Source organism: Caenorhabditis briggsae (assembly GCF_000004555.2).
Source record: "Caenorhabditis briggsae complete genome, chrV, whole genome shotgun sequence".
Classification (NCBI taxonomy): domain Eukaryota; kingdom Metazoa; phylum Nematoda; class Chromadorea; order Rhabditida; family Rhabditidae; genus Caenorhabditis; species Caenorhabditis briggsae.
The window spans coordinates 9,581,611-9,602,666 of record NC_013488.2 but is presented as its reverse complement, the minus strand read 5'-3'; the positions used below and the strand labels follow the sequence as shown (position 1 = coordinate 9,602,666).

Below are 21,056 nucleotides of genomic sequence, written 5' to 3'. Positions count from 1 at the left end.
TCCAAGAGAGGTATCCTCATTGCAATAACACTGCATCGCCTTCCTCTTCTTTTTCTCTCCTCGAATTGAATGAATTCAATTGGACGGACGANTGAATTTATAAAGAAAATATGAATATATGGGGGGGTTGGGGGGGGGGGGCAGGAATGATGGTCGGGCCGAGGGGGTGCAGAAGGAAAAGAATTTCATGGATACCCTCCAAAGTTTTGGTCACTTGGCCTTATTTACCCATCTACAGCCCTTCTTTCTACTTTTTCTGACCCTGTGCACTTTCGCCACTTCATCTTGAAGAATAAGGAAAGTCACATGAAGTTTCGTTTGAAGAAGGAAAAAAGCAGAAGAGGCAACGGGGAGCCCATCCAGTGCCACAAATTCAGTTAGCTTTTAAATTTGCATTTTTTCGGTGTTTACATCCGTCGTTTTCGTCGTTTTTCTTTCTTCTGCAAAGTCCGTCCCGTCCATCTAAGCTTACTTTTCCAACCATCATTGTTCCCCCATTTGTAGGTTCTCTTATAGTATACTTGTTGACAATATCGGTTTTTGAAGTTTTCCTGTTTTGGATATCCTTCTAGTTCCGCGTACTCATTTTTTTCCAGAAGTGACGATCTACAGTTATTCTCCGAATTCTGAAGAATACGTGATTTTAGAATAGTAGTTATCACTAACTTTTTATGCACGATTTCATTCATTGATTATCACGCAATAGCTGTTTTAGTTGATTACCTGACTATATCAACTTTTTCCAATATCTCTGAATCTATGAAAACTTTTTTCCAATCAACCGAATTGCGGTTCTTCTTTATTTCATTTTTCAAATATTTTCTAACCTAATAGTAAGGTGAATACTTCAGTATTATGTTGTATGTATTTCTAGAATTCTCCAAAATTGACATTCCATTCAATGAGTTTTTTATCCGTCTTCCTCTCTCCGGAAATGGGTGGCTCACCTGACATGTGCTCATGGATCAACACATGACTAACTTTCAAAGTGTCTCTATTCGCTGCTTCCCTATCTGCTCTGTAATTAGAGTCGGAGCGCTACTCGTCCTCACTTTCGACGCTAACCGAAATTCGGTTATATTCTGATGTGTCCCCATTTTCTTTCTTTTTTGCTCTGAATCCAACACATCCCATCCAGACGTTTATCTGTCCCTTCCTCTTCTATTCTTCTCCAAAATAGATCCTGAGTAAAAGCAACAAAGTCTGCATACTTAGTAACTTGTGCGGCGTTGGGAGGCATACAGCTTCTGAATGCCGACGAACGGAAGGGCGCGGATGCTTGTTTTGGGTGTCTCTCTAGTGATCGACGGACGGATGGCGAGGAAGCTCGGTTTATTGCAAATGTGTGTGTTTTGAGGTGAAAAGAGGCAAAGAGTTTGAAAAATAAGGCCTTCGAGTTTATTGTTTTTCTAAACTTATCCTTATTATGATGAGAGCATTTGAAAACGTTTTAGTTAAACTAGATAAGGTTTTCCGGAAAAAACAAACACCTACGTGGATGTCTAGATCAAACTGAAGCATCATTAAAAGCTCTCGTATAATTACTTTGGCTTTTTAGTGAATCTAATAGGCTTTGCTTATTCAAAACAATGTCCCAGAGTTTCAGTCTTTCTCTACGGGAGCTGAAATTCTGATGTTTTCTGATTATTCTTAGCTGAAGGCCCCCTGGATGCATTGTGAATTTGCGTCAATGCTGCTCATTTGCACACTGTGTGTTTTCAGACACCGTCAACACTCTAATAGAACGCCGCCCTATATTCACACTTTGAGCTCAATTATCTCAATTTCTATAAGAGGTATCAAAAACGGGTCAACTCATAAAATGTTGATGGCATTATGACAAACATTTTGTCAGTTGACAGACTTTTGTTATCTTTTATAGAAATTGAGATAATTGAGCTAGGGTGACCTTCTATTACAGTTACGGTATTCAACGTTTTTTGCATGTGGTTCGTTTTCTATTGAAAACGTTAGTGTTTTACTTGTAAAAAGTTTCTTAAGGCTTTAGTGCACATTTGCTACTTAAAAACTCTCTGATCCACCACAATTCCTCATTTCATACGCCTTAATTAAAAGTCGATAGTTGTAGCACGAAAATTAAGAAATTTGAACATTCCATAAAACAAATTCATATCCCATCCTCCTCTTTGGCCAATTCACATTGAGCAATAATTCAACCATGAAAAGTTATTTGACCAGTTTTCATATTTATTTTTCCTTGATCTTTCTATTCAGCTCTTCAGTCGTCTTACCCATTCTCACACTAATATCGTCTCATGATAGTTTTCGAAATTCTACATTTTGCACTCACTAGTGGATCCAAAAAGTTCCCTCATTTCGAAACCTTTTGTGATTTGTGTTCTTCAGAATATCTGAATGAAAGTGTGTCACACCGGGAAGCTTATTTTGTAACAACAAAAAACGCCTCGCTACGGGAGAGGGACTATAATTACTGCTTCGAGTCTATCTGTGTGAGCAATAGGTGAAAATGAGGCGACATTTATCTAAGACACACTTCTTCTTTTTCTCTTCCCATTTTCTGGCTGCAATTATTCCAACACGAGATTTCAAGATTCCAAAAATCCTTTTCTACAAAACATCCTATCATTTTTGGCTCTTTTTCTTTCTCTTTTATTTCGACTTTTCATCTCATCTCATCCATTTCTAATGACTTTTTTCAACCTCGCACTGTGTTCTTGGTTTTCTTGGTTTTTCGTTTCGCTCCAATCATTTTCTTGTTCTTCCTTGTTTTTGATGTATCTAAACTCTCAATTCTTTTCAGATGTTCGAATAGAAGCTGAAGACGTAGAAACAATAAAAAAAGAGGAAAAATGGAATTTACCGAATGCAAAACTGTCCTTTTTCATTTGCCAGAAAAAAGTTTTTTCTACGATATTTTTATGTGAGTTTGATTAATGTAAAACCTGTAATAGAAGAGCTTTCACACTGTCATGTTTGAGTTTAATTATCTCAGCTCCTATAAGAGATATCAAAAATGTGTCAACTAATGAAATGTTTGTGATATTATGGTCAACATTTTATTAGTGAACAACTTTGTCATATCTTTAACAAGAACCGAGATAAATTGACGCAAAGTTGAATTCTGAGGAGTCTTTCTATTAGAGTGTTTAAGGTATGTAGAAATTGCATTTCCTTTATTACAATATTTTCAGCAAAGTATATGATTTCTACCATCCCATCCATGCCTATCTATCAATTTTCCTTTGCGTGTTGGGCACCATTGCCAACTTCTGCAATATCGTTGTACTCACAAGGAGAACAATGCGAACACCAGTCAATATGATTCTAACAGCAATGGCGTCTTGTGATACTGTAGTGTTATTTTCCAATTTAATCTACACTACACACTATTCGTTTGTCGCTTTCAAATTTTGTCATCCGAAACATTGGTCATATTCATGGGCCTTATTTCTGATTGCTCATGCTCATCTTTCTCTAGTTGCACATTCTTCAAGTGTATGGTTATCAGGTAGGGTATTTTTTTCATCTAAAATCCAAACTGCAAAAATCTAATTTTCAGTAATGCTTGCTCTCATTCGATATGTAACTCTGAGGAGTAGGGGGAATATGGGTGGAATGCAAGTGACACTGAAACATTCATATTATGCAGTAGCTGTGACAGTATCACTGGTAGCAGTGCTGAATGCTCCCAACTTTTTAAATTATAAGATCAATGAGCAACCACTAAATGAAACATGCAGTGATCTGGATCCTAAATACTGGAATTCTCCTGCGTATCTACCTGGAATAGCAGATATTGCAAAAGCCAATAGTTGTTTGGTAAGTGTCAAAAAACACCTTTTTTCGTAATTGTAGATCATTCGAATTCTATTTTGGAAATGTGAAAATTATCACGAGATTTTCGACAACCTTTATAACTTTTATATCATGAACTTAAAGAGCAAATAATTTCATAACAAAAATGACGAAACAAAAACCAATCATACATCACGAATCTAATTTTCGTTTTTTTTTCAGGTTTTCCGATTATCATATTGGATATCCGGTCTGGTATTCAAGTTGTTACCATGCGGACTACTGTCGTTGTTTGTTTGGCTGCTTCTGAGGATTTTAAGAGAAGTGCGTGAGAATCGACAACGACTTTTGAAGAATTCACAACACCGACCTCCGAACCAGACGACGACTCGAAATGGTCAGAGATTGAGCATTTCGGTGGCTGGAAATGAAAAACTGGGACGGAACGGAAGCTTACGGGGAAGAGGAGAACGGGTTGACAGGACAACTCATATGCTTTTGGCTATTGTAGCAGTTATGCTGATGACTGAATTACCACAAGGAATTATGGCAGTGCTATCTGGAATGCTGTCTGAGGAGTTTAGAATTTATATCTACAACAACTTGGGTGACATTCTGGATTTATTCTCTCTTTGCGGATCCTGCTGTTCTTTCATCATCTACTGCTCAATGAGTGGACAATTTAGAAACGTAAGTTTTATGTTAAACCATTTTTTCGTAAAACCTGAAATATTATGCTTGTCTGAGAAAAAAAGGTGAGACGCAGAGAAATAGTGTCTGCGTCTCCACTTAATATGTGCTATTTAGGCTCTCCGCTTCGATATAGCTACCGTATTCAGACTGCAAACAATACTCTCTAACCTTTTTTTTCTCAGACAAGCATAATAGCTGTTAGAATGTTTCTTACCGTAAACTCTCTAATAGAAGAATACCCTATAATTCCAAAAAATTTTTCTTACAGGAATTCCATCGTGTCTTCATTCCAACCAAAATGAAGTGCCTCCGAATGCCATCACCCTCGATTCGCCGCCCATCCGATGCTTACAGTACCACTAAAATGACTTTTCTGAAACCAAATGAAAAGATGAACGGAAACGGCAACGGAAACTATTCGGATGATACAAGGTCAGCAAGTGTGAAAGTAAGATTATTAACAAAAATTAACACAGAATACAATGGTAAATCATAAATTATTTCAGATGGTCGGAGTCCAAGTGCGACGAAATAGCACTGAAATAACTCGAATGACTGGATGTGATTCTTTGACTCCTTGCTCACCAATGCCCGCTTCATTCCCATCGTCTCCACTTCCACCTATTCGAAGTGGAGATGACGAACCGACTGATGAGACATCACATCTTCTCAACAATTCTGGACCCAACTCAACAGCCAGTGCTGATGGTATTCATGGACACTTTCAGAACATCTAACGACGACATCATTCCTGTCTGAATCATCCACACATACACAAATTGCAACACGTGTCGAAACAAAACCTTTAGTATTTACGATTATCACGGGTCCATAATCTGATTTTCTGATCATGTTGATTTCTTTTTGAGCGAGTTACTTCCAATGAATCTTGTTTTTTTTCCAATTAAATGGTCATTAATAGGGGAATTTTATATTAAAAAAAGGCTGATACTGGGCGTTCCAACTATGCATCTCATTTAGATATGAAGAATAATTTCTGGCGCAGGAAATAACGGGCATTAACACCGCCATGGATGTTCGAAAAGGAATTCGGAAAGTTGAAATTCCGATTTTTTAATTTTTTCTGAATGAAACAGACCTAAATATTTCCAAATCTTTTTTTCGGGTTCAAATTCCGACCAGAATATTTCCGACGTTTTTTTTCGCAATTCGTGTTTTTTGGACTACGGCGAAGGCGCAAGCGAAAAGGTTCCTTGTGGGTATCGGGCGGAATCACTTTTCGTATTTTTGATGAGTTTTCGGAATCTGTTTGTCAAGGTTTCACTTGTTTTTCGCTCTTTTGTCATCGGAAATTTTGAAAATTAGAGTATTCGGAAGATTCCAAAATTTCAAATAACGGAATATTCCGAAATTCTATTTTTCAAATTCGTATGTTCCGATTTGGCGAAAATTGAAACTCGGAATTTTTGTTAAAAAATCCAATCCGAACAATTCTGAAACTCTACTGCACAGACATCGCGCGATGCATCGCCGGCGCCGCGACTTGAGGAAACATCTAGCGTAATCTACTGTACTTCGCAAAAAACTGCGCATTTTTGCGTGGCTAATGTTCACCAGAGAGTGCATGCACAGTATTTAGGCGAAATTTTCCAATTGCGGTCGGTAAAAATCCTAGAAAATTTCGCCTTAAGGCGATTTGTTTTTAAAAGGTGAACCGACGGTGTCTGTTCTCGTTTCTCATTTACCGATCTCTCGATTGTCTCTGTCGTGTTTTAATTGTTTACCTTTCAAATCACTCATCATCGTTTTTGCTCGTTTTCTTCTTGATTCTTATCTTGAACACCTTCCGTTTTGCTTCAATTCAGATTCGTTCAAAAGCAGTAATGACGACGATGACACCGAATGAAATGCAATCGATGAATGCTGCCATCGATGCAGAATGTCCCATTTGTCAGTGTCGAATGGTTGTCCCTACGGCAGTTCCGGGGTGTAGGCACTGGTTTTGCTTCACCTGTCTGAAAGGAGTTTGCATGAATGAACAGTGCCCATTGTGTCCAATGTGCCGCGGAAAAATTGATTTAGGCATTTTCAATCTCCCAAGTCGAGATCTCGACTTGAAAATGGATGTTCCGATTTCACCAGTGGTCGTGCAGAGTGAGTCATTCAAATATTTTGCTGAAAGTGAGAAAATCGAAATTTTTTCATGACACTGTTCTTCGTTTTATTAACTTGTTGTAAAACAACCGTTACTTTTCAGAAAACCGAGCAGGCATAAATAGAGCTGACGGAAACACTACAGTTTCTCCGATCGACTTCGACGGTAATAATGAAAAAGTTACATCGGAAAATCAGAATTTTCAGATACGCCAGAAGATCTTTCCAAAGAGGACCAGAAGAAAATGTACTGGCTGTACCGTGGCAAGAGCCAAGGCTGGTGGCGATTCGATCCACGTCACGAAAGAGAAATCGAAGAATCGTATCTCAAAGGAAAACTTCAATGCGAAGTGCTGATTTGCGGAAGGACGTACATCATCGATTTCCAAAGAAAATGTCAGTATCTTCAAAACCAGCCATCACAAGCACGAGAAGTAACACGCGTCTCTGCTGAAGAGTTCGACGGAATGGAAGTCAAAGGGCTTGCAGGAGTTTTTGTACCTACATCATAATCCGAACTCGAAAATTGTATTCAAACTCATTCACATTCACTGAATTTATCTATTACCACTAATCTCTTTCCCTTCTAGCTGTATTTATCTTGTGCATTTGATACATAACTCATAGTCCGGTAAATAAATGAATTGAATCTCGGCGTAGCAATGTTTTATTCAAAACAGGAAAGTATAGTAGCTAGAGATCAGTTAACCGACAATATTACCGGGTGCCGAATTGAAAAAAACAAACGAGGTGTGAAAAAAGAGGAAGCCTACTAAATTCGAAAGCATGAAATGGGAGAAAAGTAAAAAGAAAACGCACAACCCGTCGAGGAATGTTCTTTTCGTTTGAATATATCTGGCTACGATAAAAAAATTAGAAAACAAGAAACTACTTAGAGACTACAGCTCGTTCTGGTGTTGAGATCGTGACGTGGCGCTTCAACTGAGTACCTAAATTCCTAATCGGCGACATTGAACAGTCTCTTGATGGAACATTCGAAGCAAATTCTCCAGGAGCATTTGAGTTTCCAGCTGGCCTATAAAAGCAAACGACAGCTACACAGTTGTTGGCGGTGTTCCAGTATCGAGCAGCTCCAAGTTCTGTTGTGTCCTTCCAGACAACTTGAGAGAATCGTTGACATTCTGAAATCGGATTCATTGAGTGGTATTCGAAAGAACGACACTTACTTGGATTCCATCTTGGCTTATCAAAATCAAAGAATTGTGCTTCTTTCTCCCATTCCTGAATCACCTCCTGCCCAGTTGGAAGATGTGATTGCTCATTCGCCTCTTTGAGAATCAAATTCTCTCCGATTCCTGGCAGTTCCGGATACAGTATTCTTCCCCTATCAGCTAACTTAACCGCCCATGCATGTGCCATCTCAGCCAGCTCAGTTGACCAACAAAGGTTCTCGTTACCGTACCTCTGCCGACACTCGTTGTGAGCATCTAGACAAGCTCTTTGAAAGTTCACTTCACCTGAAAAAATCAGATTTAAATAAGGATAAAGCATTTCTAAATACTCACTAAGGGCAGTGTATTTACTGTGTTTGATCATGTATTTGACGTCTGTGATCGTCTGCATCATGTGCTTATCCAACTGGGCATCGAAATTTTTCCGTGATTCCTCTCCAATTGAAGAGCACACCGCATCGTAATCGTCTCCATAAGAGTGAGAGTGTACATTACTGAAATCGAGATATAAAAAACATAAGGTGAAGTTAAATAATTCCAACTTAGAAATTTGAATTATGGCACATAAAGCGCCTTATAAAAGTTTCCAAACTTTAAAATTCTAATCAGAATTTTGTATTCTGATAAAATGTTAAGTTTAGTGATCTGGTGATCTTCTTCATAGATTTTTGTAGTAGGCTATTTCGAATTAACACGGACTGATGAAACAAAATCACTGATAAGAAATACCGTAATCACTCTAATAGATTTAAGTGCCAAGTTTGAGCTTATATATCTCGTTTCTGTGAACGATATCAGAAAGTGGTCAACTGACAAAATGTTGTTGATATCATAATCGTCGTTTTATCAGTTGATCACTTTTTGATATCTGTTACAGGAGCCGAGATACATGGTCTCAAATTAGGATTAAATCGATTAGAGTGTTTACGGTGTTCGGTTCCAAACTGAAGAAATAACTTTCTTTCCTATATTCCGAATGAAATAAATGCTCACTTTACTATATTCGTTGACTTGGATTGTGGAATAGGAATTGGTTCCGTTGGTACTGGTGTTCCACCTGCTGCTCCATTCTCATGTTCGTGTCGTTCTGTTTCCGTCTTTTCACCCGTAAAATCGCTCTTCGATTTTCTCAATTTCTTTCGAGAGAAGAAGCGTTTCATGTCTCTGAAAAAGAAACCAATTAGAGAATGGGAAGAGAATAGGAAATGCGTTGTACGGAAATGGATCGTAAAAGTTGATGTTTTGGGGAAGAGCAGCCAATAAAAACAAAGCAACATTTGAGAGTGAAAATGTTGGCAAGTGAAACAAATTCATCTCGAAGTCTGAAGAGTGTCCGGAAAACAGGGAAAGCTAAATTCAAAGAGAATGAAGGATATGTGGATTTCTATGTGTGCACTTGTAGAAGAAGTCGCAGATCCCTTGGGAACGATTGCTCCAAAGCGGTTTCGTATGAAATCAGAAAAGCAACGAAAAAGAAGGGGGAGGAAGACAAAAGGGAATGGATACAAAAAGTGCGTCGCGCTCAATACTAGAAGAAGTTAAAACAACATCGAAACTTCAGAAAGACACAAAAGGCTAGGAGGACAAAATGTCAACGAAGAAGAAGAAGAAGAAGAAAAAGAAGGGAGAAGTGGTGGTAGTGGTGACGAGGCGCCACAATTTGTTCGACCGGAAAATGGGAATTAGACTTGTCTATGTTTAGGCTTCGCTCTGTTTAGAAAATGCCCGGGATGTTTCTCTCTTCTGCAAAAAAAACTAAACATGGCCAAAAAGTGGCATAACCTATATTCAATTTTCGTTGGGTAAAAGAACTCGTCTAGACTATAGTACTGCGTTCCCACTCATATTCTTCCCAACACAAAAGAATACAAAGATGCAGAAGAGAAATGGGAAGAAGATGGAGCATTAAAGGAACACAATTTTGAGCGGACCAAGGCCAATCTCGAGAATGGAGGTTCGGAAATGAGCAGAGCTGCCAGATGTGGGAAGCAGTTGGGGAGAAAAGAGAAGAAGAAACGGGACCCAGGGAAATTGAAATGAAGAGGAAAGAAGAAGAAGAGGCTTCATTTTCGTTTTGCCGCGAAGAATATGAATTAGAAAATATCGAATTTCATTTGGGAGCAGAAGAAAAATAATCGGAAAGGAGGAATACGACTTTTCTTGAACTCTATACTCTGTGGAAAAAATGTACACAAAAAAAATGAAAATGTACAAATGTACAAATGTACATGTATTATTACATGAGAAACTCTATATAGGTTGACATTCAATTTGGAGGGAAGTATAGAAAAAAAAAGAAAAAGGGAACAGGTGAGATATTTCGATTATACAGTAAGACCTTTCATAGGAGGGCCTCCATACTGTCAAGTTTGAGCTCAATTATCTCGATTCCTATGCAAGATACCAAAAGATGTATCAACTAATAAAACACTTATGTTATTATGATAAACAATTTATCAGTTGACAACCTTTTCACATCTTCGACAGAAACAGAGAAAAATTGGCTCAAAATTGACAATTAAGGAACTTCTGTTAAAACTTACAGTAACTACCATGACCGAGTAGTTATTTACCAAGTCTTGAAGAAATCAAAGCTTATTAATTAACATGGATCTTACTTGCTTATTCGACATTTTAGAACTTCGGTATTCAAATGTCCATGGAGCATTCATTTGACAATAGTGTGCACGGTCTAAATATCGTAAGAACTCTATAAGAAAATTACCCTATACTTTACTTTGACCTAAATTATCTTGATTTCTATGAGAGATATCAAAAATATGTTAACTGATAAAAAATTTGCGATGTTATGACGAGCATTTTATCAGTTGACAGATTTTTGTTATCTCTTATAGAAACTGAGATAATTGAACTCAAAGTGAAAGTATGGCGTGGCTTTCTATTGGAGTGCTTACGGTTCACAAGCTTGAATTGATAAGCTGGAAAAAAACAGATTGATGACTTTGAGTGAATAGAGTATTTTTGAAAAGTGTTCCTTTTATGTGTACTCTGAAATTGTAAATGTATTCGAATAGGCTGCCCAATCCAACAGTCAATCAAAATTGACCTATAGTGACCGCTTGAATTGCAAATAAAAGTCGGACCAAAAAGTGTTTACGTTTGCATGTGTGAAACAAAACACTATAACTCTAAAACGGCCAGTGGTCTAAACACACGGAGACACATGTACACAAGCAGCGAAAAACCGAGAAAAAGAAGGCGAAGCAAGCAGCAAGAAATGTTTGAAGAGGTCCGGACACTGCGCGTAACGCTCTGCAAGCTCTCCGCCGAGATGCCGCGCTATTTCGTTGGTTGTCGTGGAGGACGTTGTCCCTGTCCGGGACCCGGAGAGCCAAACCAATACAACCGCCTTCTTCTCCTTCTTCTTCTTTTACTTCCATCGTCTCCTTCTTTGTGGAAGATGGGAGCGGCGCGGACCAAACGTATCGATTTGTTAGGGTAAAGGGTTGCGGACTACTGGACACGACAACGAAAAATGAAGACGGGAAGAAAAACGGAGGAAGATGAGTGACCAGCGGCTAACTAGATGGATTGTTGTTTGTGGTTCCTGGGGACACGAGAGACTATGTTTTGCGTGTTCCGACGTTTTTGACTTTTAGTGGTGCTGGTGGACACTAAACATTCTTCACTTTGCAACGACCTCTTGGAAGAAAAATGGGAGAACCATCTGGAAATGGTCAAGCTAGAATACATTTTCTCGAAATAGAAATGACACTCGGGAAGCTCCAACTATTGTCGAATTTAGAAAACTGGGACCCTAGAATTTGAAAGGCGTAGCTTTTTTTTTTGATTTACGAAAAAGTGCGGCAAAAACGTAATATTTCAGACTTTCACCTCGTTCGAGCTACTTTCGCAATTAAATTTGGTTTTTCGATGAAAACAGATTCTAAAGATGTTAGCGATCATTTTCATTCCAAGAAATCAACATTTTGTACGGAAAATCTCACTAAATTCACAGAAATAAGTTTCGTTTACTACTGTAGTGATTTTCAGGCAGGGCCTCGAAACATGTCCGGGAAGCCGCCCGCGAAATTTCCCAGATCCCAGTTTCTTTAATTCGACAATATAGTATCTTCGAAACGATGGAGGTATCTGATGATTACAGTACAACATCAGAATAGAATCAGTTCTACACTCTCAATTGAATGACTAGTTTTTAGTTTCCACTCAATACCTATTCTAGGAACCTATTCTACAATGTCAGTACCTATTCTACAATGCCTATTCTATGAACTACTAAAATTGATTGTTTAACACTTCCAAATGATTAGAATTGAGAAATAAGATGTGCGGGGAAGAAGACATGGGAAAAGAAAAATGCAATAAAAATAGGAGATGTGCTCGTTTTACATCTTTACACAAACCGGCACGCAAACATACCCAATTTGTTATGAGACCCCGTCTGGTGAATTGGGTTTCTAAGAGAATGGGACAAGTGCTGATTCAATTATGAATTGTCCCAGCACCAATAGATAGGATAAAATGAGATGGGAGATGCGGGTGTCGGTGCAAACCAAACAATATTTCGAAACGTCAAGACAATTGAGAGAGAGAGGGAACGAAGATGAGTCTTTCAGATGATGGGTGGGGAATTGATCCGTCTCGGCAGGTTAGGTGCCGAAGTGTAACGCCAGCTGACCCGAGGTTTCACGACCATGGGTCAAGATGATAAGAGATGGGAAGAAGGATACGAACTTTTAGTCACTCATGTTTCACTAGGACACAATGCGGACTTCTTGTTTTCTTTCGGCAACAACTATTCTGGTATTAATTACAACTGGCAAGTTTTTTTTGGTCCTCATCTCAATTCCTTTGTGTTTATTACTTTTGTATACATTCAGAAAGCGCAAGACACGAGAAGCAACTGAGCAACAACATCCGTTTGGTCAAGAAAAAAATTCAAGATGGACTCAAGTTTTCTAGGGTATGAACTAGATTGGTCTAAGATTTTTTTTTAGTTTTTGGAAGTATCCTAGAAAAATGCCTACTATATGAAAACACACAATCTTCGAGAAACTTCGAAATTGTTACACTCCCGATAACACTACACCGATCATTTTTGAGCGACAATTGTTTTGATCTTGTGGTTTCAAAAAAAGTTCATTACAGATTATCCACTACACGAACGAGACTATTCAGGGAATGAAAACGAATTACAACTCGAACAAAACTCAGGAACTTTCTTTGGATGTTCTCGTCGTTTCGGATTTTTTAACATATCAAGGTTCTCGAGATCTTTAAAAAATCACGATTCCCAGAAAAACATAAAATCTTTTTCAGCATTTTTGGAAATGTCGAACGGAGACTCCCACAAAGCTGTTCATGACTTGAAAGTTTATCTTCAGGCAATTTTTGAGCAAACCAAAATCATTTATAATGGAATAGCTTTTGGAAATGAAACTCTTCACATGGTCTTTGCTGGAACTTGGATTTCAACATCGTGAGTAAGCGATTCAAAGTTAAACTAAACTTATGAATTCTCATTTAGAGAAAAAGACTGTCCATTATGGCTGAGTTGGGCCGAGGAAGAAGAAGAAAAAGTCATCAATGATGAGATTATCAGATTGGAAGAAGAACATGATCGATGGAATTCCACTATCGAAGAAGAAGAAAAAGATTGGTTAATGAACTCAACAGAATTATCTGCAGACAACAACTCGACGGACGACTTGCTTTCGTCAGAAAAGCGGAAGAAATTGAGAAAGTTTGTAGGCGTTACACTGGAAGAGTTGCAGGAAAACAATAGTACCGAGTGAGTCGAGGAAATTCCCTTTTTTCTGATTTTTTCTGATGACTCATTTCAGAATGGCATTAAAGATTGATTCGAAGAAAGCAGTTGATAAGTTTACAATCTGGCTGAAAGAGCAAAAAGGACTACCAAGGCATGAACATGCAGTTTTAATCACAAAGTGAGTTTCGGTTTTATTGAGATATCAAAAAAAAAAGAAAATTTGCTTAGATTCGACCTAATCAGTATCAATGGTCACTCAGCTACTCAAGGAATGGCATACGTTGGGAACATCTGTGAGAATGGAGATTCAAGTTCGGTTGTAGAAGATATTGGGGCAGGACTAACTTCACTAATCATGGCACATGAGATCGGACATTCGTAAGTTTTTAATACCTCTGAAATTCTTAGCAATGTGCTTTCAGCCTTGGAGCACTTCACGATGGTGCATTTGAGGCAGCCGACTGTGATTCAAATGACAATTATTTGATGGCAGTTGCTGTTTCAGGAAGTGCAGATCGACAAAGTTTCCTAAATAGTCGGCGAATGAGTAACTGCAGTGTAAATTCGATTATAGAAAATCTGAAAGAACCAACTGCCAGTTGTGTAAAGAAATGGAAAACTAAAGGAGGGAAAGATCAGAGAGATTTTATGAAGAAACCAGGAGAGACTGTGAACTTGGCAAGACAGTGTCAGATTGCATTCGGTCCCACCTTCAAGCCTTGTTTGGTAAATTGTATTCTATACATCACATTATTTAAGCAAAGTAATTATCCCTTCAGCACATCGGATACTTCCATGGACAATCAATCTGTGAAAGGATCTGGTGCAGCGACGGGGACAGTGATGAATGCCAAACACTCAATTATTTTCCTGCTTTCGATGGAACCGATTGTGGATATAATATGGCAAGTAATTTTGTTCATTAATCACCGCTCACTCTTCACTTTCAGTGGTGTATCGAAGGACTTTGTGTTCAAAACACCAAGAAATGGATGGATTGTAAAGATTTGAATTCGAAAACTTGCTCGAGATACTCTACTTCTAAACTGAAACACTATTGCAAGTCGAAAGATTTTCGAGAGATCTGTTGTAGAACGTGTGCTCAAAAAGGAAAAGTATACTAGTCGGTGAATGAATAAACACTTCATATATATATGTATATGCAGATAACAACAGAACATAAATACAAACAGAGCACAAAATCAGATCTAGTTAGAGAAACGTCTTCTGAATTTGTCCGGACGAGCTGGAGCGACCTCAACTGGTCCACTTCTGGCTGGGCATGGACAGTAAGCTCCATCGGTTCCTGGAACTCCATCAAGTCCGTTCTCTCCTGGCTGTCCGTCTCCTCCCTTTTGTCCTGGTTGTCCGTCAGATCCAGCTGGTCCTGGTGCACCGGCTTGTCCTGGAGCTCCATCTTGTCCTGGCTGTCCGTTGTTTCCTGGAGCTCCTGTGGCTCCTGGGGCTCCTGGTGCTCCTGGAGTTCCACGTCCACGGCGACCGTTCTGTCCCGGACGTCCATCTTGTCCTGGTTGTCCATCGTTTCCTGGGGCACCAGCATCTCCTTGCGGTCCTGGTGCTCCTGGAGCTCCTGGTTGTCCTGGGAATCCGTCTTTGCCTGGCTGTCCGTTTGGTCCTGGAGCTCCTGGAACTCCATCTGGTCCTTGTGGTCCTGGTGCACCAGCTGGGCATGGGATGCATTCAGAGGTGGAAGCAGCGATGCTGGCAACCACGGCGTTTTGTCCAGCGCTTCCTGGTTGTCCTGGCTCTCCATCATGTCCTTGGTCTCCAGGCGCTCCTGGTGGTCCTGGTGGTCCAGCTGGGCAGTTGTTTGGCTGAGTTCCGCAGTTGCAGGAGGCTTGTCTCTTGTTACGTCCGAAGATGGTAGCTGGATTCAGGTGTCGGACTGGTTGATTCATTGTGATCATCGAGTCCCACGCATCGTTGGCAAATGTCTAGAAGAAATGAATTTCAGCTACGGTTACTTTCAGATCCCAACGCTCGAAATCCATTTTTATTTTCATTTTTTGTGATATAAATAGTTTCATATTTTCTTTCAAAAAACCAACCTGGAAGTCATTCATATCTCCCATAACATCATCGTAGAGTCCATTGATATCTTGATAAATGGAACCCAAAAACAAGAGGCATCCAAGAATAGCGACACCTGAAACGGCGGTAACTCCAGCAATGAACGTGTTCGACATGCTAATGCCTGCTATCTTTTCTCCCTAACCTGTCTCTTTTTATATCGTCATCGCGCCTCCCGCCGAGGACGAAAAGCCTTGAGTCCCGCCTAGTTACACCGCAGTTTATGTTTTTCATGAAGACCCTCTTTTTTTACATCTTGGTTGGTGGGCAGAAGCTTTTCTAAACGTGTAGTTCTTAGTTCCTGGTCAATAGTAAGAGAAACGATTTTACTACATTCACATTTACATAATAAAGAAAAAGGTGATCAGCAGCATCAATTGCATTTGCCCTTGAGATCAATGAGAACCTTTATTGTTCAACATATTGCAGGGCGGAAGCTATAAGGGAAGATGCAAAATGAGGAGGAACACAAATACATATTTGTGACGTCAAAGAGCATCTAAATGCGGTTCGGGGGGCTTTTCCTAAATTTATACAAGAAAACAATGGACCCTGTTCCTTTCATTTCTGTTCCTTTTTTCAATCCAATTTTATATTTTCCAAAGAATGTGGACTTTTCATTGTCCAGGAAGTACAATGACTATTTGTTTTCTGTTAATTATGCCAGTTACCACCTTCAAAGGTGTCTATTTCTTTTGTTTGTCTCACCTCTCATATGATAATAGCTTATTATCAATCATTCCGAGAATTCGTTCGAAACAATGAAATCCTTGAAAATACAGGTTTTTCTAGACGATTTTTTTTTGTTTCCAATAGTCACTCGATTTTTTTTGTCACCCAGATTTTTTTCGTTTTTTTTTGTTACGTAAGGAGACTTGTGTGGATATCTGATAATTGTGTGATAAGGAAGTAATAATAGATGCAAAATAATTTATCTTCAGATGTTCCCTGTAGTAAACTTCTGTCAGAACCCAACCATCCCATCAGATGAATGAACGAAAAAAAAGAGAAAGTGAAAGGTCATATGAACAACAATTTTACTACAAGGCAGATTTCAGAAAATGGTTGATGAGAAGCATCGGAAAAGAGCTTGTGGATAGATAGAAAAAAAAAGAAAAATAAAAAACAAGTTGGTTCTATGTCTCTTCTCATTCTGTTGAAATTATTCGTAGTATTCCTTTTTTTGAAAATACATGTCATTTGCAGTCGGTGGGTCCTCTTCTGAAGCAGAATCCCTCCTCCCAACAAAGTCACTCATCCCCATCTACGCTTGGTTCATTGTCTGTAATCGGAGAAGATGACTATGTTTTCTATCTTCTCCCCTTGATTCTTGGATCTTTTCCATGCCAAATCGGTTGAGCTTCAGAACAAACGGAACCCGTCAAATAACATACAAATATGTGTTTACTACAGCTGGTCCCACTCTCCTCTTTTGCTTATTTGTTTGTGATTTGTCAGTCATTTTTATTTTGGAAGGATGGAAAATTGAGAGAGAAAAATGGGGATGCCTCCTGTTACTTTCCTTCTTTTTAAGTCTTTTAACTATAGTTGGTTGAACTCTTGAATAATTAATACGAAAAGTAGCGTCCATTCGAAGGTCATTTTTGAGAGCAAACTCATCTGATTCGTCGCCATCTCAGCATAGATCTATCTTCTTCCTGAAAAAAAACCCACATCTGTTTTTTAAGTGAGCATCATGATCAGGCGACGATGACTACTTCTATTCTGACGTAGCCATTTTTTCCCCACCGAATATTTTCATCTCCGGATGTTAAAAACTATCAAGTTGTCTAGTGATATATTATATTTTTAGGTTCATCACATAATACCTTTTTTGTGTTTTAATCAATCACTGGTTTTTATCGAGACTGACATTCTAAAGCTAGACTAGCAAACTAGAAACTGATTTAATACAAAAACGGCAAAAACAGAAGTATGTTTTGAGGAAAAGGATGACTTCCCCAAAAACTTTCATATGACGTCCTCAAGGTGTTTTTTCCGGAACGATTTTCAAAACAATTTTTCCCGCGTTTTTCCCGCCGAGTAGCAACTCAGCAGTTTAATTTAAAGCTTTCGCGTCGAGACCAACACCTTTTTACTACTGTATAAAAATGTTAGCATCAAAGATGTCTTGAAAAAAACACCGTGCGTCCTATAAACTGACAAACAAAACGTTGTGACATCTTCTGATATGATAGATGATATATGATTTTTCGCAGTTAAAAATGACTGAAAACAAAGCTGGTCATTCATTTTCATAGCCATATTTCTGATTGAACTTTTCCCAACTTTTTCTCCAAAATTTCCGTCCCTTAATAATTTCCGGGTTTCTCTATTCCACAAAATATATTTTATCAATGATGAGCAATCCATTAGCATAAGGTTTATTTCTGCACATTCTGAACTTTTCCTAAAACTTCCTTGACCTCATTGACAGATTGCCCAAGAAACGTCAAAACGAGTCGTGGGCATGTCCCCGGAGGATCCAAATCTCTGGTCTTGGTATCCGTCTGTTCATTCAGTCCACGTCTTCTTTTTCTATCCTTCCCAAATGTTTATTTCCTTTACGTCTTCCTGTTTTTTCTTCTGATAGTAAGGAAAAGGAACCGAATGAATCTATGGGTGTGTGCACACGAGTGTTTCGTGTTTTTGAATGAAAAAAGGGTCTCATTCAAATATAACTAACTAATCAAACGACTGAAAAAAAACAGCACACACACATACCCATAGAATCATTCAGTGGTCGTCTGAAATGACACAACTGAGTGGCTCATTTGGTTAGTTTGGGAGAACACATACTAGGATTACTTGCATTTTTTTTTCATTTCTTTTCCAAAATTCAGTTTCTACTGATGATTAAGTTTTTGTGTGTTCCGAGTTGCTTCCAAATTAGGATTTAACTTTTGTATTAAAGGAAATCGAGAGTATCTCTCTTGTCCGAAATCAATGCAACTCAAGGAAATACCGTATTTTTTGAGCCTATTTTATATTAGTTTTCTATTTTCTCCAGTTTTCGACAATTTTTTAACGCCACCCCTAACTTTCCACTTCAATCCAAATTTTCTCCATTTATGTAAAAGATATCAGAATGTGGTCAACTGACAAAACATTTTTGATAATGTGTTGAACATTTTGTCTGTTAAGAGAATTTCTATACATGTGGATGGCCGGGCCGGGCCGGGCCGGCCCGCTTGCCTCAAACCCCTCGGCCCGCCTAGGACAACTTTTCGAAAATGTTACTTTTCAAATGTGCCAATATATTTTTAATAGCACAAATATCAATCCAAATGCATACAACCATCCGAAAAAGTCAATTTAATTGAATTTTTAGCAAAAAAATCAAACTTCATCAAGCCAAGGATGAAATTTTTCTAAAAACGACCTCAAAACAGTTTTTTTTTCGAAAGAATCGTCCTCTAGTGTGGATTTTTATTTATTAATGAAAAAAGCCATCTTGAAAAATGATGATTTGCTCTAGAATTTCGAAATTTTCAAAAAGCGGGCCGGCCCGCGGGCTGGCCATGTGTAATTTTTTCCGGCCTGGCCCCGGCCCGCTATCAGAAAATCTCAGCCCATCTTTTCCACAAGTATGAGAATTTCAATATCTTCTACAGGGAACGAGATTTATGGGCTGAAAGCTTACATATTTGGGTGGCATGCAATTAGAGTGTTTACGGTAAATCGGAAAAAATTCAATGATTAAAATTATGAAAATCGTTGAAAAACGGTAATACTAGATTTATGTCGCTGGATGATGCTCGTGGATCTCGCAAGTCTGTTAGTAAGTCAGTTATGTGTACGGTATGTTACATTACCAATGCTTTTAGCGTTATTTATTTAACTTTCTTGTTTTCGAATTTGAATATTTCGGAAGATTTCTTTCTTAGAAGTTTTCGATTTTCTTCGTATTCCATTTCAATACTAACTCCCGCACTTTATAACCAAACTGTTTTCCCATTCCAATTTCATCATCATTGTCAAATGGGTTCCAGAAGAATCTCCGTGATGTTCCAGTCATTTTTCAGCCATCATGATTCGTCTTTCCCATCTACTTCTCGTCTTTTCATCAGAATCACAACAATGTCCCATGTCTGCGTCTCTTCATCTCACCCAATCTCTAACCGAGTGGCACAATTTAAAATGCAAATTCGAAGCGGGGTGCTAGAGGTCCTTCGCTTCTCCCGCCCCGAAATTCTCACGTCCGGATTTGCGACGTCGGTGTTTATTGAACACGTTACAGCAGCCCCGTCGCTTCATCCAAGAAAGTGGTTCTTCCTTCTTTTTCTTTCTTCTGTCAACTTGGTCCTATTTTCGTACCGGGAGTGGAGGAGAATGAAGTCGTTAGTTCTCACATGCTTCGAGAAGACTTGGAAAACTACACTTCAATTCATCTCCTAACTAAACACTAGAGGACCCTGGTCTTTTCCTCGGAGATCAGTTTAATATAGTTCCGACACGCGATTACCTTGAAGCAAAGATCATGTCGAACATCTAGGATGAAATTTTTGAGCCAAAATAGCTTCGGAGAATGTCTAGTAGTTTTGGAAGAGATAACTGTGTAGGTGGAAATAATTTGCAGGTATTTTTCCAACTTTTCATGTTCTGAATTTTTGAACACAGGAACGGGATTTTTGTTCTTAGAAAGATATCCGATGTATTGCTATTTATAAATGAGTCTTGTTTTGATCATGTCTTTAAAGTTCAATTAATTCAAACTGAGGTAGGAAAATATCTTATTTTCTGTTATAAAAATATGATATAAGAGCTTAATTTTTTGAATATCCCAATCGAAAAAGTATTCTTTGTTGAATTTGAGAATCTTCTGGTAACATACAAACTTTCATATAGACGACTTTCCTAACCGAACATGCTCCACACCATAATCCGTTTCCGGTCACTTGTTTCAGGTGGTCTGAAAAATATATGTTCTGATTATAAAACCAGAACACAATATCTCCAACTGTAATACCTTTTTATATTAAGTTACATACTCTTTTAAGATCCTTTTCTTTGAAATTCGAACATTAGAACACTTGATATCCCACTCAAAGTGCTCCATATATAGCACAAACCCACTTGAAGAAAGCGATAACTACAGTGAATTTTTAGTAATTTGATACATTTTTAGTCATTTCAGCCCTTCTTTTGGCCCTTCTGCTCCTCTTCTTTCATCCCAAACAAATCTTTTCTCGGTGCAAGAGTATAACCGAAACCCAATGATGGGGGCCAAGAAGGCAACAATTTTTTCTTCTGTTGCCCTACGAGTTCTCCTCATGTTCTTTCTTTGCTTCTTTTCAATCGAAATCCTCCACAACTACTACTATTTTTACATCTACTATCTCTTTGAAATGATGTCATTCGGGTTTAGATTTGAAATCTCGAAAAAGTATAGATTTTTTGAGAAAAGTAAAGTTCAATGGGAACGAACCATCTTT

At 38.5% G+C, this 21,056-nt stretch overlaps 5 protein-coding genes across 5 annotated transcripts; 3 read left to right on the top strand and 2 right to left on the bottom strand.

Annotated features, from left to right (window-relative positions):
• Positions 1-2,831: 2,831 nt before the first annotated feature.
• Cbr-dmsr-1 lies at positions 2,832-5,207 on the top strand (the record flags this gene model as incomplete). The annotated part of the gene is made up of 6 exons (XM_002636474.1): positions 2,832-2,902; positions 3,174-3,490; positions 3,542-3,801; positions 4,000-4,467; positions 4,739-4,918; positions 4,977-5,207. The coding sequence occupies 6 exons, from the start codon at positions 2,832-2,834 to the stop codon at positions 5,205-5,207; spliced, it is 1,527 nt and encodes a 508-aa protein (XP_002636520.1).
• A 1,116-nt stretch (positions 5,208-6,323) lies between these two features.
• On the top strand, positions 6,324-7,097 carry CBG23202 (the record flags this gene model as incomplete). The annotated part of the gene is made up of 3 exons (XM_045237523.1): positions 6,324-6,585; positions 6,689-6,751; positions 6,793-7,097. 3 exons carry the CDS (start codon positions 6,324-6,326, stop codon positions 7,095-7,097), a joined length of 630 nt encoding a protein of 209 aa, XP_045097816.1.
• Positions 7,098-7,473: 376 nt separating this feature from the next.
• Positions 7,474-8,938, bottom strand: CBG23203 (the record flags this gene model as incomplete). The annotated part of the gene is made up of 4 exons (XM_002636476.1): positions 7,474-7,727; positions 7,773-8,063; positions 8,112-8,272; positions 8,772-8,938. 4 exons carry the CDS (start codon positions 8,936-8,938, stop codon positions 7,474-7,476), a joined length of 873 nt encoding a protein of 290 aa, XP_002636522.1.
• A 3,516-nt stretch (positions 8,939-12,454) lies between these two features.
• Positions 12,455-14,654, top strand: Cbr-mig-17 (the record flags this gene model as incomplete). The annotated part of the gene is made up of 10 exons (XM_045237522.1): positions 12,455-12,563; positions 12,641-12,723; positions 12,909-13,023; positions 13,080-13,239; positions 13,288-13,551; positions 13,604-13,708; positions 13,759-13,908; positions 13,953-14,256; positions 14,310-14,447; positions 14,481-14,654. 10 exons carry the CDS (start codon positions 12,455-12,457, stop codon positions 14,652-14,654), a joined length of 1,602 nt encoding a protein of 533 aa, XP_045097815.1.
• Positions 14,655-14,738: 84 nt separating this feature from the next.
• Positions 14,739-15,737, bottom strand: Cbr-col-156 (the record flags this gene model as incomplete). The annotated part of the gene is made up of 2 exons (XM_002636478.1): positions 14,739-15,485; positions 15,600-15,737. The coding sequence occupies 2 exons, from the start codon at positions 15,735-15,737 to the stop codon at positions 14,739-14,741; spliced, it is 885 nt and encodes a 294-aa protein (XP_002636524.1).
• Positions 15,738-21,056: the final 5,319 nt, after the last annotated feature.